This window comes from Capra hircus, chromosome 11 (genome assembly GCF_001704415.2).
Source record: "Capra hircus breed San Clemente chromosome 11, ASM170441v1, whole genome shotgun sequence".
In the NCBI taxonomy this organism is placed as follows: Eukaryota; Metazoa; Chordata; class Mammalia; order Artiodactyla; family Bovidae; genus Capra; species Capra hircus.
The window spans coordinates 47,907,372-47,932,550 of record NC_030818.1 but is presented as its reverse complement, the minus strand read 5'-3'; the positions used below and the strand labels follow the sequence as shown (position 1 = coordinate 47,932,550).

The following is a 25,179-nucleotide window of genomic DNA, read 5'->3' as shown; positions in this document are numbered from 1 at the left end:
GCGGAACTTAGGCTCCGGACTGGGCAGGGCACTCGTAAGCGCTCCACAGTATCGGGAAGTGATGGAAGTTGACAGGGAGATTCAGAATTCTACACCATGTAGTTACTAAGGTACCACTCTTCCAAAAGTAGGGTCCCTGCTATCATTGTGCGTCTGGTTGTCAACGCTGAAGAGCAGAGGAAAGAGACCCCGAGTCTCCCTCTCAATAAGGCGCGGCTGTGGGGAAGGGACGACAGACGCCTGAACCTTCCCGACTCGGGGACGGGCTCCTAGGGAAGATGGTAGGGACCCTGCAGGTCCGCCGGCGGTCCGCAGGCGGCCGGGAGGGGGCGGGGCCTGCGCCAGCTAAAGGTTCCGCGCGGGGCGTACCAACGCGCGCCGGGGAAGGGGTACCAGAGGCCGGGCCGGCGCTGCTGCCTCCGCGCCCGTAGCCGAAGCCGCGGAAGCCCTTCACCCGGCCCTCGGCTCCCTTGTGGAAATGGGACTCCGGGGTTCTCTTTCCCCACAGCCGCTTCTTTAAAGACTTCCTCCGGCCCCTCGGTCGCGTGGGAGGCCCCGGAAATGGGGGCCGAGCGGCACCTGGCCAGCCGCCGGGGAGAGTGTCCAGTCGTTTACCAACTCCACCGCGTCCCCACGCAAACGCACCCACTCCGGAGCCGCCGCCGCTGCCCTTACCAGCTCTTTGGGGGGCTTCTCCTGGGTTTTTCCAAACAGCCCCATGGCGAACTGAACTCGTCTCGCCCCTCCCGGCTTTCCGTTCCCCGCGCCTTGGCAGGTCACGGGCAGCCGCCTGGGCGGGGCTGCTGAGAGGCAAGGAGCCTGGGCGCCTGGAGCAGGGAGCGGCCGCGGGGAGCCTAGTGCGCATGCGCCGAACTCGTGCGCAGACTCGGGGCGGAGGTTTTGTCAGAAAGGTTGACGCAATCGCGCACTTACGGGGAGGGGACTTGTGGAGCCAGGTAAGTAGCTAGGTGTGTTTTTCTGAGGCGTGGAGGTGATTCCTCCGAAGGATGCGAACTTACTGACTGAACCCGGTGATTACAGCTGCGCCTGCTCACCTAAATCTGTATATTGTTGTCCCGGAAGTCTGTTTTTCGGTCGCTCAGTCGTGTCTGACTCTTTGCGACCCCAGGGACTCCAGCGCGCCAGGCTTCCCTGTCCTTCACCATCTCCCGGACTTTGCTCAAACTCCTGTCTATTGAGTCGGGTGATGCCATCCAACCATCTCATCCACTGTCATCCGTTTCTCCTGCCCGCAGTCTTTCCCAGCATCAGGGTCTTTTCCAGAGTCGGATCTTTACATCAGGTGGCGAAAGGACTGAAGCTTCACCTTCAGTCCTTCCAGTGAATATTCAGGGTTGATTTCCTTTAGGATTGACTGGTTTGATCTCCTTACTGTCCGGAAGTCTGTATCTCCGCCCAAACAAGATACTTTTATAACCACTTTCCTAAGATCATAAGCACCTCACATGCAGCGAGCCAAAAATGACCGCTTCCTCCCGCCAGAGCTGCTCCTCCCCTCTGTTGTCTCCACCATGGCCTAGTCACTAAAACCAGGGCATCATTCTTTCTCCCCTCTCCTTCCAAGTCCCAACAGTTGTAACTTTTCAATTTTTTAAGGAACTCCATTCCTCCCCTTTGATCTCCAATGTCACAACTTCTGTTCAGGCCATGGCAATTTCCCATGGGGATAATTCCTACCTGCCTTGTGCCTGTGTGTGCGCGCGTGTGTTTGTGTGGTCCTGCAGTCTGCATAGACCATGGGGGTGCTAAGTCACTTCAGTAATGTCTGACCCTTTGGGACCCTATGGACCATAGCCTGCCAGGTTAGTGGGATTCTCCAGGCAAGAATACTGGAGTTGGTTGCCATGCCCTCCTCCAGGGGATCTTCCTTACTAAGGGATCAAATTTGGGTCTCTTAGGTCTCCCGCGTTGGCAGGCAGATTCTTTAACACTAGCACTACCTGGGAAGCCCACATAGACCATAACCTTAATAAAATTCTCAAAGGACTCTGTGACTAGAAAGAAGTAGTTGCATTTTAGCTGAGCGGTCTCTGAATCTACACTGGTGAGCTGCTGGTTGTTCTCATTACCTTGTCTCATGATAGTGAAGAATCTACTTATTTATGACCTCAACCCGGTACTCCCATCTCTGGTAGGACTGTAAAATGGTACAACCCTTCTGAAAATATTTGGGCAGTTTCTTTAAATGATAAACATATATCTGCCTCATGCCATTTCCACTGCTAGTTATTTATCCAAGAGGAGGAAAAGCACATGTGATTACAAAGACTTGTACTGGCATCCTTTTTTGTATTTGCTGAGAAATGGAAATAATCCAAAGGTCCATCAACAAGTAAATGGATAAACCAGTTGTGGTAGATAATAAAACAGAACAAACTGGATACCTGCATCAACATGGATGAATCTCAGAATAGTTATGCTGAGTGAAAGAAGCCAGGAAATAAAGTACATCTGTATGATTTCATTTCTGTAACATTCTAGAAAATGCAAACTCCAGTGATAGTAGATCAGTGGTTGCTAGGGGACGGGAGTTGTTTTTGAAAGAGGCAAGGAGAGATTGCAAAGGGACATAAAGAATATTTGGGGAGGAGATGGACATCTTGCTTGTGGCATCGGTATCACAGATATATGCTGTTGTCAAAAATTGGACACTTCAACATGGAAGCAGCCTAAATGTCCATTAACTGGTGAATGGATAAAGAAGATGTTGTAGATATGGATAATACAATGGAGTATTACTGAGCCATAAAAAAGAATGAAATAATGCCATTTGTAGCAACATGGATGGATCTAGAGATTATTATACTAAATGAAGTAAGTCAGACAGAGGAGGGCAAATATACAATGTATATCACTTACGTGCTGAATCTAAAAAACAATCAAATGAACTTGTTTGTAAAATAAACAGACTCAGACATAGAAAACAAACTCATGGTTCCCAAAATGGAAAGGAGGAGGGGCAAGAGATACACACTGCTGTATATAAAACAACAGGACCTACTGTATAGCACACAGGACTATATTCAATATATTATAATAACCAAAAGTGGAAAGGAATCTGAAAAAGATATATAACTGAATCACTTTCTGTACACCTGAAACTCACACACTGTGAATCAACTATACTTCAATAAAAATAGATGCTTTAATTTGTATACTTTACATCAACGTACTTCAATAATGTTCTAAAAAATAGCAGTACATGTTCATTGTAAAAAGTAATACTTAACACACTCACTTTCTCAGGGAAAAAGTTCTCAAATTATTTATAGTTATTTAAATAATTGGTATGAATTCTTTGTGGCTTTTACTTTGGAGAATATATTTTTAATATAGTTTTACTTATTTGGGATCATATTCTACATATTGTTTTGCAATCTTCTTTTTAAAAAATTTTGCATAGATTTTCATTGATGTTAATATCTAGAGCTAAGGGATTCCAAAGCAGAAATGTACTATTATTTATTTAACCATTTCCCTTTTGTATAACAATGTGGTTTCCAATTTTCCCCTTTAAAAATAAACACAGTTTAAAGCACAAGTTTTAAAGTACTAACTATATACTCTGTATAGGTTGCACAGTTTGAACTACCAACAGTGTACTAGAGTTCTCTTTTCCCTAAATGCTTGCTGACAATGAATATTATTAATCACTTACATGTTTGCCAATTCAAGGGTATATTGTTTTAAATTTTCATTTCTCTGATTACAAGTCTAGATGAGCATCTTTTTGTATACTTCTTGGCTATTTGAATCTTTTTTGTGAATTGCCTTTTTGTATCCTTTGCCCATTTTCCACTGAATTGTCTCCCTTCCTTTTTTTTTTTGTTTTTTTTTTTAGTATGATGGAGCTCTCTGAAGATAAGAGATCTGTGGAAATGCTTTGAAGTCTCCTTCACCATACCCCTCTTCTTTTTTTTTTTTTTTTTTTGAGCATGAACTATAAAGCAGCAATTTTTCAGGCGGGGGGGGGGACACTGGACTTCCAGTTAGTCAATGATATTTATCAAATACTTATTATATATTATGCACTCTATAGGCTCTAAGAAAACAACAATGAACAAAAAGAACCTCATACAATCTGACGAGAAGGACAAGTACTAAATAATGGTGATAAATAAAATCAAGTGAATTCCACAAATGTGTAAAATTCTGACTATAGGAAGCACGTGGTGAATAGTGACTCTTCTCTGAGCCTATTTTGCTTTATTTTGCCTCACAGATACTGCTTTTTTTTTTTTAACAGTTAGTTTGTGGCAGCCTTGCATCACTGAGTCTCTTGGCACCATTTTTTCAATGACATTTGCTCACATTGTTTCTGTGTCACATTTTGGTAATTCTAGCAACATTTCAAACTTCTTCACTATTACTATATTTGCTATGGTGATCTGTGATCAGTGACCTCTGATGTTACTATTGTAAAAGTCATACAACTTATTGAAGCCTCAGATGATGGTTAGCCTTTTTTAGCAATAAACTATTTTTTATCTGTACATTTTTTAGACATAATGCCATTGCATACTTAATGGACTACAGTGTAGTGTAAACATAAGTTTTATATACACTGGGAAACCAAAAAATTCACGTGACAAGCTTTCTTGCGTTATTCGCTTTATTGAGGTGGTCTGGAATCAACTCACAGAAACTCCAAGGTATGCCTGTATAAGCTGAGCCCTGAAGGATGAGCAAGCGGAGAGATGAAGAGTTTCCAGTGCAAAAGAAACAGCATGTGCCCAGAGCCTTCCCAGTTACTGGATGGGGGTTTGTGATACAAGCATTTCATTTACTAAATGCACTTGTCTAAAGTTGGTCATCGACTCTCCACTCCCAATGCAAGGGGCCTGGTTTCGATCCCTGCTCGGGAAACTAGATCCTATCTGCTGCATCTAGTTCATGTGCTGCAACTAAAGACTCCACGTGCCACAACCAAGACCCAACAGAGCCAAAGAAATAAAAGTAAATAAAAATAAAGTTGGTCATCAAGGACAGAGAGGTCAGAGTGTGCAGGACGTTTGATTTGGCGTGTGGCATCCTATGGAAATACGCCACCCATAGCTACTGACAGAGCCTTAAAAATGCATCAATGCGGTTGCTACTCAGTGACTGGAAGGGCACTGTGCACCCTCCACACATTTTCCAGGCTCCACTCTTACAGCAACATTTACTTTCTATTCGTCTCCTGATACTGCCTTGGCATTGGACAACCCTGTTAGCTCAGATAGTAAAGAATCTGCCTGCAATGCAGATTTAACCCCTAGGGTTTAATCCCTAGGTCGGGAAGATTTCCTGGAGAAGGGAATGGCTACCCCCTCCAGTATTCTTGCCTGGAGAATTCTATGGACAGACTGTGGAGTTGCAAAGAGTCAGACATGATTGACTAACACTTTGAACAATGCTGTGGCTGTAATTTATCTTTCCTACATGGGCCTCAGGAAGCTTGCACCGGATCCTCCCACCTGCTGAGACTCACATCTGAGGGGGTGGGAAGAACTAAGTGAGCAGGCATTCTGGCTCTTTGCTCCTGCCAAGCACCGCAAGTGTTTAACAGGATTGCACTCCCTTCCATATGTTCACACAGAAATTTATTCACACATATTTTTAAGGTTTTATATGCACTCTCCTCCTGATCCCTGAAAAATACTATAAATAGATGCACATCCTTGTTCTGAAAAGTGTCTCAATTCCCAGTGCTTTAAAAATTTCCCTAAATTTGAAATGACAAATAGAAAGTACTGTTTTCCCTCCTTCCCCCAGTTTGTCCTTGCTTATTTCAGTAAGATTTCCTACCTTAGAGAGCTTCCTGGCTTACAACTGTTCCTCATATACCAGGTAGACTGTTTAATGAAATGCTTTGGGCAAGAAAGTCACAATCCAATTCCTAGGAGGAATGTTGACCTAATAAAAACAAGATATACCTTGTTTTATACAACAAATGGACTCTGAAAATTTTAGCTATAAACTGACCTTTGGGAAACTGAATTCCCTCCCATACCTTATATAATAATTTTGGAGTGGATTTCTTAATTTCTGACTAACCTCCAGTGTGAGGGACTCCTGACTACAGTTTATGACTTGAGATAAGGCAAAGAGAAACTTTGAATCATCTCCTGCCCGTTTCCAACCTTCCTCCACCAACCTTACGATGACTCTGGTATTAAGACTCCTATTTTAGGGCTTCCCTCAAGCTCAGACAGTAAAGAATCTGCCTGCAATGCAGGGGACCTGGGTTCGATCCCTGGGTTCAGAAGATGCCCTGAAGTAGGAGATGGCAACCCATTCTAGTATTGCCTGGAGAATCCCATGGACAGAGAAGCCTGGCGGGCTACAGTCCATAAGGTCACATACTGTTGGACGCGACTGAGCACCTTTCATTAGATTCTACAAGGCTACTTTAACGAAGTATGACAAATCAGGTGGTTCAAAACAACATAAATTTATTCTTTCACAGTTCTGGAGCCAGAAATCCAAAAGCAAGGTGTCAGTAGGGCCATTCAATAGGGCCATGCTCCATCTGAGACTCTGGGGAGGATCATTCCTTGCCCTTTTCCAGGTTCTGGTGATGGCCATCAATCACTGGCTTTCCTTGGCTTGCCACTGCATCACTCCAATCTCTGCCTCCGTTACTATGTAGTGTTTCTATTAGTAAGCTTGGGGTGCCAAAACAAAATACCAAAGACTGGGTGGATCAAACAATAGAAATTTATTTTCTAGTAGTTCTAGAGGCTGAAAGTCCAAGAAAAGTGCCAGCCTGGGGAGAGCGCTCTTCCTGGCTTGGCCTTCTCGCTAGTACCTCACATGGTAGAGATATAACCTTCTCTTATAAGAGTACTAATAACTATTGCTTTCTCTTATAAGAGTACTAATCTGTCATGAGGTCCCCACCTCAAGGCCTCATCTAAACCTAATCATTTCCCAAAGGACCCTTCTCCAAATACCATCACACAGGGTGTTAGGACTCCAATGAATAATGGATCTGGGGGGGACACAAGCCAGTCCACAGGGATTTTCTCCTCTCTGTAAGCACAGCAGTCCTACTGTATGAAGGGTTCACCCTAATTCAGCATGACCTCATTTTAACTATATCTGCAATGACCCTATTTCCAAATAAGGTCACATGCTGAGGTACTGGGGGTTTTAGAACGTCATCTTTTGAAGGGGCACAATTCAACCGCCAACAATCTTCATGTATACACATGGGTCCTACACTTGAAAGAAAGTGATAGAGGGTGGAGGCAAACCGGTTAGCTGAATTCTTTAAACAACAACAAACTTCTGTCCTCCATCGTGCCCCAAAGTAGGGGTAGTTCCCATTTGGGAGAGCTCAGTACATATCTGATGACTGGCTCTCGCTTGAAGTGAGTACTGTCCCTGGGAAATCACAGTAATCACTGCAGCCACCCTGTTATTGCCCTCTAGAGCTCCATTTCTACCACCAAGGCTCCTCTCATGGGAGACTACATGCCTTTTCTCATTTCTCCACAGCATAGTGGGGACAAAGCCTGAACTTAAAAAAAAAAATCAAATGACAGGATACTGTACTTATACTCTGTAATAACCTGTATGAGAAAAGAATCGTAAAAAGAGTGGATATATGTATACTTTGGCCACCTGATGCAAAGAACTGACTCGTTGGAAAAGACCCTGATGCTGGAAAGATTAAAGACAGGAGAAGGGGACAACAGAGGATGAGATGGTTGGATGGCATCACCAACTCGATGGGCAGGAGTTTGAGTAAACTCCAGGAGTTGGTGCTGGACAGGGGAGCCTGGCATACTGCAGTCCATGGGGTCGCAAAGAGTTGGACATGACTGAGCGACTGAACTGATATGTATGTGTATAACTGATTCACTTTTATTTATAGCAGAAAATAGCATTGTAAATCAACTATACTCCAATAAAAAACTAAAAATCAAAATAAAAAAGCAGATCAAAAATATAACTGGACAAGTTCTATTTTAAACCATAAGAAAAGTCAAACTGAATTTTTAAGCAATACTTTACTAAAGTCTCCAAGAAACAGTATCAGAATCAGAAAGTGTGAGCGTGCAGCTCACACATTCAATGTTTTGGGAACTGGAAATTCTGAAAAACCTACTGCAAACCACATAGTTTTAATAACATATAGCCACACTATTTCATGTGCATGGTTGGTCTCTCAGAAAAGTAAGTGAAATCAGTAATATCTGCCAATAACAGAAACCAAGAACCCTGTTTGTGTGCTGTAAAAAGAATATGACAGACAGTAAAGTGTTCAAATAAGTGTGTGTCCTGGTGCATTTGTACATATGTGTAAACCTACAGAATCACTACATAGATCAATATTTAAAATATTTCCAAATCTTAGAAGGCTCCATCATCCCTGTTTCTAGTCAACATCCCCAAAAGAGAACCATTAGTCTAATTTCTATATAGATTTAGTTTCAGCTCTTCTTGAACTTTATGTAAATGGAATCAAATAGTATGCTTGATTTTAATGATTGGATAGAGGAACAGAAGGCAAGGCCTTTGGCAGGATAAAATGGTGAAGCAAAATTGAGACACCCCCCACCCCCGAAGCTAGTAGCCATGATGACCTCATCCTCAGTGAAAGAATAGGCTAGGAAAAAAGTCTATCTGCTTGCAAAGGCAGCCAAGAAAGAAATGTTTTAGGCCACAGCTCTGAAGGAAAAATAAAAATAGAAGGCTTCCTTAAGAAAGCATCATTATAAATATGCCCTTATATGGATTTAAAGCCATACTATAGTCTCACAGTGTTGGAAATCCCAAGCCTAGATATTAAACTGTTCTTTAGTGGATGGCATCATCAGTACCTGTCAGAACATTCTGAGTTCATTTTGAAGGAATATACCCCAAATTCAGGCACGGCAGTATTCCTACAGCTTGTGTGCTTAGTCACTCAGTCTTATGGCCAACTCTTTGTGATCCACATGGACTGTTGCCCACCATGCTCCTCTGTCCCCCACCATGCTCCTCTGTCCCTGTAATTTTCCAGGCAAGAATACTGGAGTGGGTTGCCATTTCCTACTCCAAGGGATCTTCCTGACCCAGGGATCAAACCTGTGTCTCATACATAATAAGATAAACAAAATTTTCCAAATGCAAATATGTGAGGCCAAGAGTAAATTTAAAAGAAATCATAATTATAGTCCAAAGCACATCACATATTAGAATTCTCAAATGTGAAATAAAAATACTATACTTAAAATGTTCAAAGAAATGAAAGAGGGACTTAAAGAAACAAGAGACCATAAAAATGAAAAAGAATGAAAGAATTTCTAGACATAAGAAAATATAACAACAGAAATAAAAACCTTAGTCACTGAATAAACCTCAGTGAATGAATTAAACAGCAGATTACACATGGGCTACCACTCAACCATAAAAAGAATAAAATTTTGCCATTTGTAAAAACATGGATGGACTTGAAAGGTATTATGCTAAGTGAAATAAGCCAGACAGAGAAAGATAAATATTGTATGATCTCACTTATATGTGGAATCTAAAACACAAATGAATTAGTGAATATAATAAAAAAGAAGCCAGACTCACAGATATAGAGAACAAACTAGTGGTTATTAGGGTAGAGAGGGAGGGGAAAGGGGCATTAAAAGAGCAGGGATTAAGAAATACAAATTGTTATATATATAATAAGGTATAATGGTATATTGCACAACCCAGGGAATATAGTCAATGTTTTATAGTAATATTGCTGGTAAGTCACATCAGTCGTGTCTGACAGTGCAACCCCATAGACGGCAGCCCACCAGGCTCCCCCGTCCCTGGGATTCTCCAGGCAAGAACACTGGAGTGGGTTGCCATTTCCTTCTCCAGTGCATGAAAGTGAAAAGTGAAAGTGAAGTAACTCAGTCGTGTCTGACTCTTAGCGACCCCATGGACTGCAGCCCACCAGGCTCCTCCATCCATGGCATTTTCCAGGCAAGAGTACCAGAATGGGTTGCCAGTGCCTTCTCCTTATAGTAATATTAATGTAGTATAAAATTGTGAATCACTGTATTGTACACTGGTAACATGTATGATATTGTGTATCAACTATACCTCGACTTTTTAAAATTGGCAAAAAAAAAAATCAAATCACCATGTTGTACACCCTGAATTATCATAGTGTTGTAGATCAATTATACTTCAAAAACAAACAAACAAACAAACAAACTCATAGAGAAAGAAATCATATTTGTGGTTTCCAGAGGCAGGATATGGAGGAAGGAGGAATTGTATGCAAGTACTCAAAAGGTACCAACTTCCAGTCAAAATAAAACTAGGGATGTAATATACAACATGATAAATATAACTGAGACTGCTATGTGTTATATATGAAAGTTGAGAGTACATGTTAAGAATTCTTATCACAAGACATTTTTATTTTTGTATCTATGCAGTGAGGGATGTTCACTAAATTTATTGTGTTAATCATTTAATGATGTATAAATGTTAAATCATTATGCTGTACACCTTAAACTTACACAGTGTTGTACATCACTTATATCTCAATTAAAGTGGGAAAAAAGAATGATTAATATTAAAAACACTGACAGTATCAAGTGAGGGAAAACTATATGGAGCAATCAAGAATTTTTCTGATTTTTGGCTGCGCAGCACAGCATGCAGGATCTTAGTCCCCTAACAAGGGATCAAACCCATGCCCCCACAGTGGAAGTGTGGCGTCTTAACCACTGGATTGCCAGGGAAGTCCCGAAACGAGAATGCATATCTACTGCTGACTAGAGTGCACATTGGTACAACTAGTTTGGAAAATTCTTTAGCAGTATCAGCTAAAGCTAAAGATGTAAAAACTTTATGTTAGAGCAACTCCATCCCTTGTTATATACTCAACATACATGTTTATGTGCATCAAATGACTGTATAGCAATATTCAAAGCTTATTTATTCATAATAGCAAAAACTGGGAACAGATATCTATCAGCAAATATATATATAAATTGTGGTATATTTATACAATAGCATACTAATCAGCAATACAAAAAATGAACTACAGACACATGCAACATCATGGTTGAACCTTGGTGCGACAACTGTGTTCTGCTGAGATCAAGCTCTCTGTATTACAATCAGGAAATTGTTCTGTGCAGTGAGCTAGGTAATTGTGGAGCTTACTGATAGTTGCCCTTTTCTTAGGGATCTTCAGTCTTGTGCTGCCTATTGTCCACTGCCTGAAAGCAATTGCTCATATAGTTTGGTCTGGTTTTACAGTTAGAGCAAGACCAGTCTATTACCAATTCCTCCATCATGGCTAGAAGTCCTGTGTCATTATTAAGAAATAATATGAATTGCACCTAGGAAAACTCAATGAAGGGATGGAGAGAGGAAAAAGATATGTAATTGCAAGAGCCTTTACTCATATTGGAACCAAAGACAGAGAATATTTAGGTGGAAGGAAGATTAGTATATTTTTGATATGATATGACTGAGATGCTGTAATTGATATGACATGAGATGACTGAGATACTGTCATAGTTAAAGGCTAGTCTACTATGAGAAGGAAATGGCAACCCACTCCAGTGTTCTTGCCTGGAGAATCCCAGGGACGGGGGAGCCTGGTGGGCTGCCGTCTATGGGGTCACACAGTTGGACACGACTGAAGCAACTTAGCAGCAGCAGCAGCAGTCTACTATAACAGAGAGACCTGAAAATGCAATGATCTAAATATTAAGTGTACTTGTTTGTGGAATGGTCTAGTAATCTCCATAGTCAGGGAGCTCTGCTCGTGAGGTCATGCAAGGACCCAGGCTGGTGAGGTAGCTCCGTGCACTGGTCACACCTGATTTTCAAGTCATCACCATATCTGGCAAGCTGATGTAGGGGAGAAAGTTAGTTATACTACACATACCCAATATTTTAAGTCAAGATCCAGAAGTGGCATGCATCGCTTTTGCTTACACTGCATTGATACAAATTGCTCACATTGGTCACACCTACCTACAATGGGAGCTGAGAGATACTGATAGCTGGATATCGGTTCAGCTAGAATTCTAGTGTAATGGAGAATGGGAGAACAGATTGGGGACAGGGTGTGAAGAGGTCAACAGTCAACAAGTGTGCCATGGATGTTTGTGGGTTCTCCAAGTGAACTGCTCATAAATAGCTCTGTATGGAGATCTGGTATTGAATAGTGTTCTGGACTAGAGACACAGAAGTCAGCAGTATATGAGTGGGAGTCAAGGACATGAGTATCGATGCAATCACCCAAATGAATTGAGAACTGGAACAGAACCCTGGGAGAATAACTCTGAAGGAGGTAAGATGGAAGGAGGTTCCAGGAAGGAAATTACAAAAGATCAGAGAAGTGGAAGGAAAACCAGGTAGAGGAGGACCAGAGAAGGCTAAGCAAAAAAAAAGGGAGTGATCAACAGAGCCACCGTATGCACAGAACTCAGGTAATGCAAGTACAGAAATGCATTCACTGGGTTTTGGTATTAGTTCAACTTCAATAAATATATGAAGGATAAACAAATGAACACTGAAGGAGGTAATAAAGGCCTAAAGCATTAATAATGGAAATAAAAGGACAGGTTAAGGCAGTAGAAAGTATGATTTTTAGTAGGCATATAGCTGAAAAATGATTGGCTATAAGTTGATGATTATTGAAATTGGGTACATGGAATTTTATTATATTAATCTCTTTACTTTTGTGTATAGCTAAAAACTTCCAAGGGAAAAAATGTTTTTTAAAAAAAATCCATCCTGCCCCCTAAAGAGACAGCTACAGACAGGGAGAAAATACGTAATATGTATATTTAACAAAGGACTTACATACAGAATATATAAAGAACTTCTATAATTCAATAAGACAGTAACTCAGTAGAAAAATTGGGAAAAGATTTGAAGAAGGACTTCACAAAAGAGGTAACTCAAATGACCAATAAACATGTGACAAGGTCTCAAGTGTCAGCTGTCATTGGAGAAATGCAAACAAAACCCACTAATTATAAGAATGAAAAAAATTGTAACATCAAATTTTAACAAGAGTGTGGAACAACTGTAAGTCTCATACACTGCTGGGGAGGGTGTGAATTGGTAGAACCACTTTAGAAAACTGTCAGTGTTTATCAAAACTGAACTGAGGCATACTCAATAACCCAAAAATTTCACCCTCAACAGCAATGTGACCCAAGTCACATAAAAGGGATGTTCATAGCAGCACTATTTGTACTTGTAAAAGACTGGAAATAAGCTAAATGGCCACCATAATAGAATGGATAAATTGTTGCATGTTCATGAATACTATGCAATAATAATGATGAACAAACGACTGCTCCATACAATAGAGATGAACCTCATGAACATATAAATGAGAGATCTAACCCTAACCACACAAAATACCACACACTATATGGTGTGTGGTATAGAAGCAAAACTAATCTATGGTTTTGGAAGTTATCACAGAGATTAATTTTGGGGAGGATGGTGGAAGTAATGACTAAGAAGGAAGCAGGGGAGGTTTCTGGGATGTGGCAATTGCTCAGTTTCTTAATCTGGGTGATGGGTTACATGAGTGTGTTGAGTTTGTAATAAATTAATAATCTTCACATTTAATATTTATCCATCTAGTCAAGGCTATGGTTTTTCCAGTAGTCATGTATGGATGTGAGAGTTGGACTGTGAAGAAAGCTGAGCGCCGAAGAATTGATGCTTTTGAACTGTGGTGTTGGAGAAGATTCTTAAGAGTCCCTTGGACTGCAAGGAGATTCAACCAGTCCCTTCTAAAGGAGATCAGTCCTGGGTGTTCTTTGGAAGGAATGATGCTAAAGCTAAAACTCCAGTACTTTGGCCACCTCATGTGAAGAGTTGACTCATTGGAAAAGACTTTGATGCTGGGAGGGATTAGGGGCAGGAGGAAAAGAGGATGACAGAGGATGAGATGGCTGGATGGCATCACCGACTCAATGGACGTGAGTTTGAGTGAACTCCAGGAGTTGGTGATGGACAGGGAGGCCTGGCATGCTGCAATTCATAGGGTTGCAAAGAGTCGGACACAACTGAGCGACTGAACTGAACTGATGGAGTTATATTCGGGCTTCCCAGGTGTCTCAGTGTTAAAAGAATGTCTGCCAATGCAAGAGACATGGGTTCAATCCCTGGGTAGGGAAGATCTCCTGAAGAAGGAAATGGCAACACACTCTAGTATTCTTGCCTCGGCAATCCATGGACAGAGGAGCCTGGGGGGGCTACAGTTCATGGGGTTCCAAAGAGTCATACACAACTGATCATGTGTGCACGCGTGGAGATACATTGCCCTTCAGTAAAAACTTTAACAAAAGGGGAAAAAAAGAACATATTTTTCCTGTGAAATTTGCTCAGTCGTGTCTAACTCTGCGACCCCATGGACTACACAGTCCATGTAATTCTCCAGGCAATACTAGAGTGGGTAGCCTTTCCCTTCTGAAAATGGTTAAAGAAGGTACTGTTCATTTGTCCCATCCTTTTCTTGTCCTGTATGGATGTGATCAGTTGCTTAGTCATGTCCAACTCTTTGCGACCCTATGGACTGTAGCCCACCAGGCTCCTCTGTCTATGAAATTTTCCAAGCAAGAATACTGGAGTGCGTTGCCAGTTCCTGCCTGGGGTTCTTCCTGACCCAGATATTGAACCTGCGTCTCTTGCATCTCTTGCATTTGCAGGCAAATTCCTTACCACTGAGCCAACTGGGAAGCCCTACCTCTCCTGTCCTACTCCTCTCTTTTTTAAGCTGATTAATACGTGTTACAAGGCATCAAAAGCCTTTTGCATTTCTCACCTGTGGTTCACCCTATAAGAATATTATTTTAGGAAACACTGCACTCAGGCTATGACATAATTTTCAGATAAATAAGCAACTTCAAATTAACACCACATTCTCCTAAAAACTCTAAACTGTTTGAACAAACTCAAGGTCTCTGATTACCAGATTCTAAACAAAACACATCTGTTGTTCCAAAATGGGTTAGATACATTCCTCCTTAAAGGAATCCAAATGAATGAATCATTTTAGTCTTATTTTAGCCCTTAGAAAATTTGAAATTGTAAAAGATCCTTCCTCTGATTTCTGTATAGCCCAGTCTGGTGCATATTATACCATTAACTGTCTTCTGCTGTGGTGATATTACCTCTCATCCTTTCCACAGCCCTGAAAATACAGCAGGGTCTGTAAGTCTGTCCTCTACCACTCCATACAGCAGAAAGTATGTTTGGCTGAAGCAGGAGAAAGATGCTCTCATGTCTCCTGATTGCTGTCTTGGAGATACTAGGGGATGATGGAAAGAGTTTGGTGTTAAACTCTTGAGGATGGTCTTTAATAGTTCACAGGTTTCTCTCTGAATAAAAATTCTGGTTAAATAAATGCCATTTTGATGAATAAATGTAAGAAGCATAACATATTTCAGAGCAAGCTGGTTATATCAGAACTAGTTCTTGTCAACAGATGAACTGCTGACTCATCTTCCTTCCCAAAGATGGTGGCATGGGAAGCGTCCTGCCACCTGTCCAGATCTGGGTCTCCAGCACCTGCTGTCGCTCTGCTGCCAGTTAACTGCATGTTCTTCTGTGGATCCTGGCAGGAGAACTGTTGGACGATTCTTGTAAATGTAGCAAATCTTTTGTTAAATGATGAGTGTGTCAGTTCATTCGTAAGAGAGACATCAACAATATAAATCAAGGCATAAGATTGGACAAAGGGGCCTTCACATTTGTTTCTGCCACTCAGATTCTATTATTTTCAACAATAAAACTGTAAGAATGCTCTTTTTTCTCATTAAAAAACCCCACTAAGTGCTATTAAAGCAAAACATTATATATTAAGATTGGTTACAGTCCACCATGCTCAATACTAACAAATAATTTGAATAATACTGTTTTAAAAGAAAGATATTCCTGTGTTTGGCATTTTAAGGGATGCTTCCTATCCAAGCCTCTGGCAACAAAGCTGGGAGTCAGCTTGAGGCATTTTGTTCCAGAAACCTATTGTTTTTAGCCACTTGGCTCAGGAAATTAGTAAAACTAAATGGAGAGCATTTAAACAATATAACAAAAGTAGCCCTGAAAATATCAGAGTTCTAACTTCCCTTTTGCCATGTCTGAAACTCTACTACTCTGTCTTTGTGAAAAGACCTCCTCAAACTCCAGATTGTTACCCAGGTGGAAATATGTCACCACACCCTTTATCAAAAAATAGATGATGTTCTCAAAGCCCATTCCCAAATGAAAAAAAGTTTGTAGAATTTTACTAAGAGTAGCAACACTGACTAAACATACTAGACAGGTGGTGAAAAGTTTGGTAAAGGGTAAAATTAGAGATTTATAAAATTCAAGCAAATATTCTTTACTGAATTTCTGCTCTGGGTCTAATATGTTAGGGATATAACAATAGATTATAGCATTACTTCTGCCTTCAGGGAGCTTATCATTTTTAAAGAAAGAAAATACTTACACAAGAAATAGAGAAGACAGAAGAAAAAACTCTTAAGCAGAACACAATTGTGCATCCCACTATTACAGTTAACCAGAGTTCAGTAGTTAGAAAGACTACATACTTGGAATTTTTAATTAAATTCACTAGGTCGCTCTAAGAATTCAAACTTAAAAACATAAAACAGTTACAGTTCAGAGTCTGTCAATCTTGAATATCTCCTTCAATTCTCTTCCTCCAGGAAAACAAAAGCATTGTTTGCTATGCTTCACAATTAAAGGATGAGTCGAGCTTCCGTGGACTAGGCTCCCTTGGTGGCTCAGAGGTAAAGAATCTGCCTGCTAATGCAGGAGACATAGGAGACCTGGGTTTGATCCCTGGGTCGGGAAGATCCCCTGGAGAAGGAAATGGCAACCCACCCCAGTATTCTTGCCTGGGAAATCCCATAGACAGAGGAGCCTGGTGGGCTACAGTCGATAGGGTTGCAGAGCAGGACATGACTGAAGCGACTTAGCATGTACATATGCAACCTTCCCTGAAGACCTGAACTTCTATCAACTATTTACTCCTTGACCTTACTGTAATACTTTAATAGCATGTCTAGCATTCAAAGGTATCACCTCCATTTTATGCCAAGCATGTTGATATATTTCATGAATAGAGCAAGTTCCTACCTTAAAGGAGTTCACCTGAAAAAGACATGTGCGTAGTTTTAATACAATGCAACTAACTAGGACAGGCATATACCAGCTATCTCTGGGACATAAGAAGGGCAGGATTTCCCTGGTGGTCCAGTGGTTAAGACTCTACATTCCCAATGCAGGAGGTGTGAGTTCAATCCCTGGTCGGAGAACAAACATCCCATATGCCAAATGGTGAGGCCTTAAAAAAAAAAAAGGGCAATGAGGAAAGGGCAAGGAGAAACGGGGTTGCTCCATTATTTGCAATGGTAAGTTGGATCACTTGAGTAGCGTGACTGCCACCAGAGCTTTCACTGTAAAGATATCTGTGTCTCTTCATAAGCCTGGAGGGGAAAGAAAAGATGAATAGGAGATGTAGCATTTCTGGAGAAAGTGGGATCTAGCCACATAAAGCCTAGAAGAGGGGTGAGAACATTAGGCAGAGGGGACAGATGAGCACCAAGCTGAGAACAAGTAGAGCATGACCCTGAAGAGGCAGGCAGTACAATCACGATGTGTGTAAGTTAGGCCAGGGCCTTGTAAGCCAGTGGTAAGGAGACTGGTTTATCTTCTAGGCTAATACTACTAAATATATTGCAAAGATTACAACTTGCTGGAGGTTTAGGTAATAGTATTTTTTAAGCAATAAAGTACTTTTTAAAACAAGGTATGTACATTGTTTCTTAGACTTGCTATTGCATATTTAATAGACTTCAGTAGCGTAAACATAACTTTTTTTAAAACATAACTTTTATATGCACTGGGAAACCAAGTAATTCCTATGACTGGCTTTACTGCCATACTTGCTTTATTGCAGTGAACTGGTACCAAACTTGCAATATTTCCAAGGTGTGCCTGTGGTCTCCAAAAGTGTGGTGTGTCCTGGGATGCTGGAGGAGAAATTTCAATTATCTTTTAAAATATCTATGGTAGTGGTGGTGATTTAGTTGGCAAGTTGTATCCGACTTGTGACCCCATGGACTGTAGCCCACCAGGTTCCCCTATCCATGAGGTTTTCCAGGCAAGAATACTGGAATGGGTTGCCACTTCCTTTTCCATAAAATACATTTCATAATGGACAATATTATATGTATGAATTGAAATCAGGACCATAAGAGGAAGACTAGGGGATAGAGAGAGAGAAGAGCTGCTTTGAGACTCACTAATTACAGACTGGTTCCAAATAGGAAAAGGAGTACATCAAGGCTGTATATTGTCACCCTGCTTATTTAACTTCTATGCAGAGTACATCATGAGAAAGCCTGCGCTGGAAAAAGCAAAAGCTGGAATCAAGATTGCTGGGAGAAATATCAATAACCTCAGATATGCAGATGACACCACCCTTATGGCAGAAAGTGAAGAGGAACTAAAATGCCTCTTGATGAAAATGAAAGAAGAGAGTGAAAAGGTTGGCTTAAAGCTCAACATTCAGAAAACGAAGATCATGGCATCTGGTCCCATCACTTCATGGTGAATAGATGGGGAAACAGTGGAAACAGTGTCAGACTTTATTTTTTGGGGCTCCAAAATCACTGCAGATGGTGACTGCAGCCATGAAATTAAAAGACACTTACTCCTTGGAAGGAAAATTATGACCAACCTAGACAGCATATTAAAAAGCAGAGAAATTACTTTGCCAACAAAGGTCCATCTAGTCAAGGCTATGGTTTTTCCAGTGGTCATGTATGGATGTGAGAGTTGGACTGTGAAGAAAACTGAGCACCGAAGAATTGATGCTTTTGAACTGTGGTGTTGGAGAAGACTCTGAGAGTCCCTTGGACTGCAAGGAGACCCAACCAGTCCATCCTAAAGGAGATTGGTCCTGGGTGTTCATTGGAAGGACTGATGCTAAAGCTGAAACTCCAATACTCTGGCCACCTCATGCGAAGAGTTGACTCATTGGAAAAGCCTCTGATGCTGGGAGGGATTGGGGGCAGGAGGAAAAGGGGACGACAGAGGATGAGATGGCTGGATGGCATCACCGACTCTATGGACATGAGTTTGGGTAAACTCTGGTAGTTGGTGATGGACAGGGAGGCCTGGCATGCTGCGATTCATGAGGTCACAAAGAGTTAGACATGACTGAGCGACTGAACTGAATTGAATTACTTAAGAGCACTCAGAAGGAGCTGTTCGGCAGAGAGCTATACATGAAACTGAAGATCTGGTGAGGGGTCTTTGCCTGAACATGGTGATTTGGGACATCTGCTGAAAACATCAGAGAGAAAAGAACACTAGACCAATGGCAGAACTCTAGGAAACATTTACAGTAACGTTATTTTCTTTTCCAAAAGGAAAATAAGAGCACAAGGAGCAGTGCTTATACTCTTACTTAAAAATTTTAAAAAGCTTCCGAATATTAATACAAAATTAGTAACTGCTATTCCTTACTATTCCCATTCCTGTATGAAAATGAGGCTCAGTGCACCATGAAGGAAAAAGAATGTTTCTGCTAATGACCAACAGCAATTCAGAAAGAGAAGATTTAATTTTCTTACCATTTTGAGGGACAGAAGGTAAAGGATATTAAAAAGTCCCCCATGAAATTTGGATGTTTTGAAGAAATGACGTATTGCAGGGTTGGGCCAGGGAAACTACAGAGTGAGTCTGGAATATCTTGTGTCCAAAAGCAACGAAGTGTTTCAAGATTGAAAGGGATGTCAACAGGACATAAGAGCGAGCTTAGAGGGGCTCCCGCTTACCAAATTTGGAATGATTTGTGCATCAAAAAGAATAATGAATTTTAACACACTGAATATAAAAAGAATCTTGATCTACAGTGACATTTCAAAATATGAGATGAAAAAATAGAAAGCTCCTCTATACACACACACAAAAATGCCACTATTAAATGCAGAATGGAGGACAGAATTTAAAAATCTCCATGTCACAACTCCTATTTAGTAACAGATTCAGGCCAATAATCATACAGATGTTAAAACCATTAGGTTAAAGGTTGATGAAGAACAGGATACTCACACGGCCTCACAGATTCCTTCTTAGTTATCAAGGGGAAAATACCTTACATTGCAAAGATAAAGCAGATATTACCTGAGCAAATTCAGCACCACCAACAATGGAATGAACTGACATCATGCACTCCTGATGTTATACAAATGAGAAATAGAAACCACCTAGGGAAAGTTCTTTCATCTAATTATGAAGAAACACTCAAGACAAATCCAGAAATGTGGAACACTCCATAAGACAACTAGCCTGTACTCTGCAAAAATGTCAGAAAGACTTAAAAAGTGTGTGTGTGGGGTGGGGAGGGGGTAGGGGGTAGGGCAGGGTGACTGCTCTAGAGAAATGAATGAAAGAAAAGAGACTAACCCCAATGCATAAACCCTGTCTGAGTTCCCAATGAAAACAAAACAGAAACATATAAAGATACAGAATATTTTGGGAGCAACTGGGGAGTGTGAATTGTGTACCAGACATTATTAAATCAACATTACATTTCCTGGGTGTGATGATGGTGTGGTGGATGTGTAAAAAATGTCCTTGTACTTAGGAGACACATGATGATACATTTAACGGTATGGAAGCATCATGATGACTGAAATTTATTCTCAAAGGAATCAGGAAAAAAAAAGAGAAAAGAAAAAAGGTTATAGACATAGAGGAGATAAAGAAAATGTAACAAGATGTAAACACCTGGTGAATGAGACAAATGAATGTTCACAGTACTATGTTTCCAATTTCTCTACAGTTAAAAAAAATTTTCAAAATAAAAAGTCAGGAAAAATATATCAAGTAATCTATGTGTGGCTAGTATGCTATAGCTGATTTTGTTTACTTGAATATACTTGTGCTAAGCTGCTAAGTCACTTCAGTTGTGTCTGACTCTGTGCGACCCCATAGACAGGCAGCCCACCAGGCTCCCCCGTCCCTGGGAGTCTCCAGGCAAGAACATTGGAGTGGGTTGCCATTTCCTTCTCCAATGCATGAAAGTGAAAAGTCAAAGTGAATTCACTCAGTCGTGTCCGACTCAGCGACCACATGGGCTGCAGCCCACCAGGCTCCTCCATCCATGGGATTCTCCAGGCAAGAGTACTGGAGTGGGCTGCCATTGCCTTCTCCAAATATACTCGTAAATGATTTAATATTTTTAAAAACACCCATCATGAAATTTCTTCCCATCAAAGCTAACCAAGGAGGACTAATACCACCTCTGGCCAGTGTCAGCAACATAATCTGTCTCCTCCACCACCCACCTCCACCACATGAATCAAGAACCATATCTGACTCAACTGTGAAATTAGCAAACAAGCAAAACACTTAGAGCACTCAGCCACCTTATCAAAAATAATTTAACATTAGAAAAGCTGTAATCTTCTGGTTTTAAAATAATTTATTTCATAGGTCTGTTTTAATTTCATGTCTCAGAGCATACATTATTTAACCAAGAGGTGCTGGACAGAAATTGTAAAAAGGAAGGAAACATTTAGGATAAGAAACTGCCTCAATTCCATTAGAATTTGATCCTACCTTGGAAAGTCTTGCGAGGATAAATTTCTATCATACTTCCTTTGTGCTTACAAAAGAACATTAACTTCTGAATTTTCAATGTTGTAAATAAAAATTTTTACAATTAAGTATGCATTCAAATTGACACACAAGGCAACCAAATAATTGTCATCAACATTAGCATAATGTGTATTTCCTGTCACTGCACTAACATTAAACTAAACGTCAAACCACAAAAACATTGTGACTAACATTAAAAAGGCAGGCTGTAAGATACGCAAAGCTTATAAGGACAAATTGCACATGGTTAAGATGGGAAGTCATTTGACAAGGGCTGGTGTTGTGCATATGGCTGCTTTTTTTTATAAGAAGGCCACCGGCAGACAGGGCAACAGTGTCGGCCCCCAGCTAACCACATCACGATGCAATTCTGATGGAACACATGACCACAAGGCAACCCCATTAGCAAACATCCATTTTCAAAATTCTCTAGACATACAACACATTCAGTACAGTGCAACATATCAGCAGGCCAAGTTAACCAATCAGGTTCCATATCTTCATTAGCGCTATATGATCCATAGGACCGCCCCTTCCTTTCATAAGGGCTGGTCTGACAATATTTATTGGCACAGGAACAAGCCTCAGCATCACAGTGACTTGCTCTTCCTGGAGAACTGTGAATGATGCTCAGTTTATCTTCAAATACTTCCTTCTCACTGCTCAAAGTGTCTGTGCTCTCACCGTCTGAGTCATTCTCAATATCTTGAGAACCCTCCGACATTTCTTCTTCAGACTGGACTCCAAGACATTTGAATCGCCACATCGGCAAGTTTTTTATATAATCAGTCGGTATCAGGGGGTGAAGCCAAAGATCAGGGAAAGCTAATCGCTCCAAGAACAAGTCAGGGTCTTCGTCCCAATCAGATTCTACAGGAAAGTTCTGGAAAGAAGCAATCGGGTGGAAGAGGTAGCTGGTGTACCAGTCCCATAGACTTGATAACCATTCTAAGTTATTGGCATTGACTTCGTCATTGTTGATGTTGCGCCGTCTCTTCTTCTCAAAGTAATCGATTAGTAAACCATGTCCAAGGTACGTACTAAGAAACAAGGCTGGGTGTGAGGAATAAAACATCCAGTCTGCCCTTACCCATGAAGCCAATGTGGTGGTGTTGGAATATCTCAACAATTTTAAGCTATATTCATAAAAGCTATCTAAGTAAGGGAGCTGTAAAAAGCCCAACACAGGTAGCCAGGAGATAATTAATAGAGAATTATAGGTCCCTAAAGTGCTTATGAGAACCACAAATCGCTTGATGGTAGCTCCTTGTGTGATAAATAAGTCCATCCAAGCCATAAGGTTAACGAGAACCAAGCTCAAAACGAACAAATCATTTACTTCAGGTTGTAAGGAGCGCAAAAATGAATCCATGGCCTGAAGAGATATATACTCGCCTGTGTGGTTTCCGTATCTGTAAATTCCTTCGGGAGTTCTAAGTATGTATGATGGCATGTTATAGACACCGATATCTGTCATATAACTCTTGTTGTCCCACTTTTCCACATTTACAAAAATAAACTCAACTCTTCCAGTAAACTTTATGCTTAGTGCAGAGAAAAAAGCTGGCGGTTGGTCCAGGTTTGCAAATAGGTATATTTTTACCCAATATTGATCACTTTTATTCCATTCTTCTTTCAAGCGTTCAGCATTATAAATGGTTTTGATCCGAGAAGCTGCGTGAGCAGTTATCCACTTAAAAATGTGCTCTACTTCTATCTTGCGCCCACTGTACTCCTTAAGCATGACTTTCCCTTTGGAAGTACTCGTTTGTGGAACAGACATAATGAGTGTGGATCGAACCCAGCCTCTTCTCCTGCAGTATCTGTAAGAGAGGGAACTGTGAGTAAACAGCAAGGCTGCTAGATGAGCTAGATTGCTTATCTCCCCTGTTGTACAGTTTGTCTTTCCCTGATAATTTGCATAGCCCTTGAAAGATACCCTCTCCCCCAAAACAAATAACCTGTAAACAATCAATAGTAGTACCAATACCTGGCAGCTGTATAAGAGGAAAAGCAAAGCTTTTTATCATCTTTTTGTTTTTATCTCTGTTTCTCCCTTTCTTTCTTTTTTTTTTTTTCAAACAAAAACCTTAGCGCTTAAAAAGCCTTAAGAGTCAAGGGAACTGACACATACTTCCAGCATCTATTATGAACCTACTAATGCAATGTTGGAGAAGACTCTTGAGAGTCCCTTGGACAAGGAAATAAAATCAGTCAATCCTAAAGGAAATTAACCCTGAATTTTCACTGGAAGGACTGATGCTGAAGCTGAAGCCCCAGTACTTTGGCCACCTGATGTGAGGAGCCAACTCATTGGAAAAGACCCTAATGTTGAGAAAGATTGAGGGGAGAAGGAGATGGGTGCAACAGAGGATGAGATGGCTGGATGGCATCACCGAATCAATGGACATGAGTTTGAGCAAACTTCAGGAGAGAGTGAAGGACAGGGAAGCCTGGAGTGCTGCAGTCCGTGGAGTCGCAGAGAGTCAGATATCACTTAGAGACTAACCAACAACAATGCACTATATGTTGGTAAGATCCAAAATATAATAGGAAAATGATTCCTGTTCACAAAGAATTTTAAATCTTATGAAGGAGACAAAAGAATAAAACTATATACCCTACCACTAAATAATATAAATGAAGTTCAAACAAAGGGACTTTCATTGGGAGTTTGAGTTGGTGAAGATTTCATGAAAGGTTTGGGAACTGAACTAGGTCTTGAAGAATGGTTAGATTCAGGTGGGCAAAGAAGAGAGAAGGATATGGATTATCTTGAATGCTGAGTCCCTGACCTGAATGCAAGTTCCTGAGGGTAGGAGCCATGCTGCACACACTTATTAACCCAAGCACCCACCACATGCCTGATGCACACAAACACTATCACAGAGAAATCTGCACAAAAGCTCAGCAAGTAAAGAGCAAGTCCTATGTTTTTTATACTCACTCATCTCTTTAATGGGGACCATGAAGAGGAGTATTTAACATAGAGGAAACAAAGATAGAAAGTTTTCAGATTAAGAAGAGATTCAGGAAAAAAGGATATTATTGGAAAACTGGTGAAACTGGAATAAAATCTGTAATGTCAGTTCAGTTCAGTTCAGTCGCTCAGTCGTGTCCAACTCTTTGCGACCCCATGAATTGCAGCACGCCAGGCCTCCCTGTCCATCACCATCTCCCAGAGTTCACTCAGACTCACGTCCATCGAGTCCGTGATGCCATCCAGCCATCTCATCCTCTGTCATCCCCTTCTCCTCCTGCCCCCAACCCCTCCCAGCATCAGTCTTTTCCAATGAGTCAACACTCCGCATGAGGTGGCCAAAGTACTGGAGCTTCAGCTTTAGCATCATTCCTTCCAAAGAGATCCCAGGGTTGATCTCCTTCAGAATGGACTGGTTGGATCTCCTTGCAGTCCAAGGGACTCTCAAGAGTCTTCTCCAACACCACACTTCAAAAGCATCAATTGTTCAGCGCTCAGCCTTCTTCACAGTCCAACTCTCACATCCATACATGACCACAGGAAAAACC

The 25,179-nt window shown here is 41.0% G+C and overlaps 1 protein-coding gene and 1 long non-coding RNA gene across 5 annotated transcripts in view; one reads left to right on the top strand and one right to left on the bottom strand.

The window, feature by feature from the left end:
• LOC102188868 (charged multivesicular body protein 3) overlaps positions 1-25,179 on the bottom strand; it is an 88,819-nt gene that overhangs the window by 44,627 nt on the left and 19,013 nt on the right. The window contains exon 1 of one of the 3 annotated variants that reach the window (XM_005686701.3): positions 676-884. The exons of 1 other annotated variant lie outside the window; for it this stretch is intronic. In XM_005686701.3, coding sequence (XP_005686758.1) covers positions 676-720 — 45 coding nt within the window. In that variant the 5' untranslated portion in view covers positions 721-884. Of the gene's footprint in view, positions 1-675; positions 885-21,452; positions 23,475-25,179 lie in introns of those variants that run through there. One more of the 3 variants, XM_005686700.3, reaches the window with a different exon arrangement.
• LOC102188681 lies at positions 867-4,999 on the top strand. 2 transcript variants are annotated; one of them, XR_310380.3, is made up of 3 exons: positions 867-956; positions 4,061-4,193; positions 4,642-4,989. It is a non-coding gene; the product is annotated as an uncharacterized LOC102188681 (long non-coding RNA). The 2 variants fall into 2 exon arrangements; XR_001918812.1 differs by having other exon boundaries at positions 874-956; positions 3,863-4,193; positions 4,642-4,999.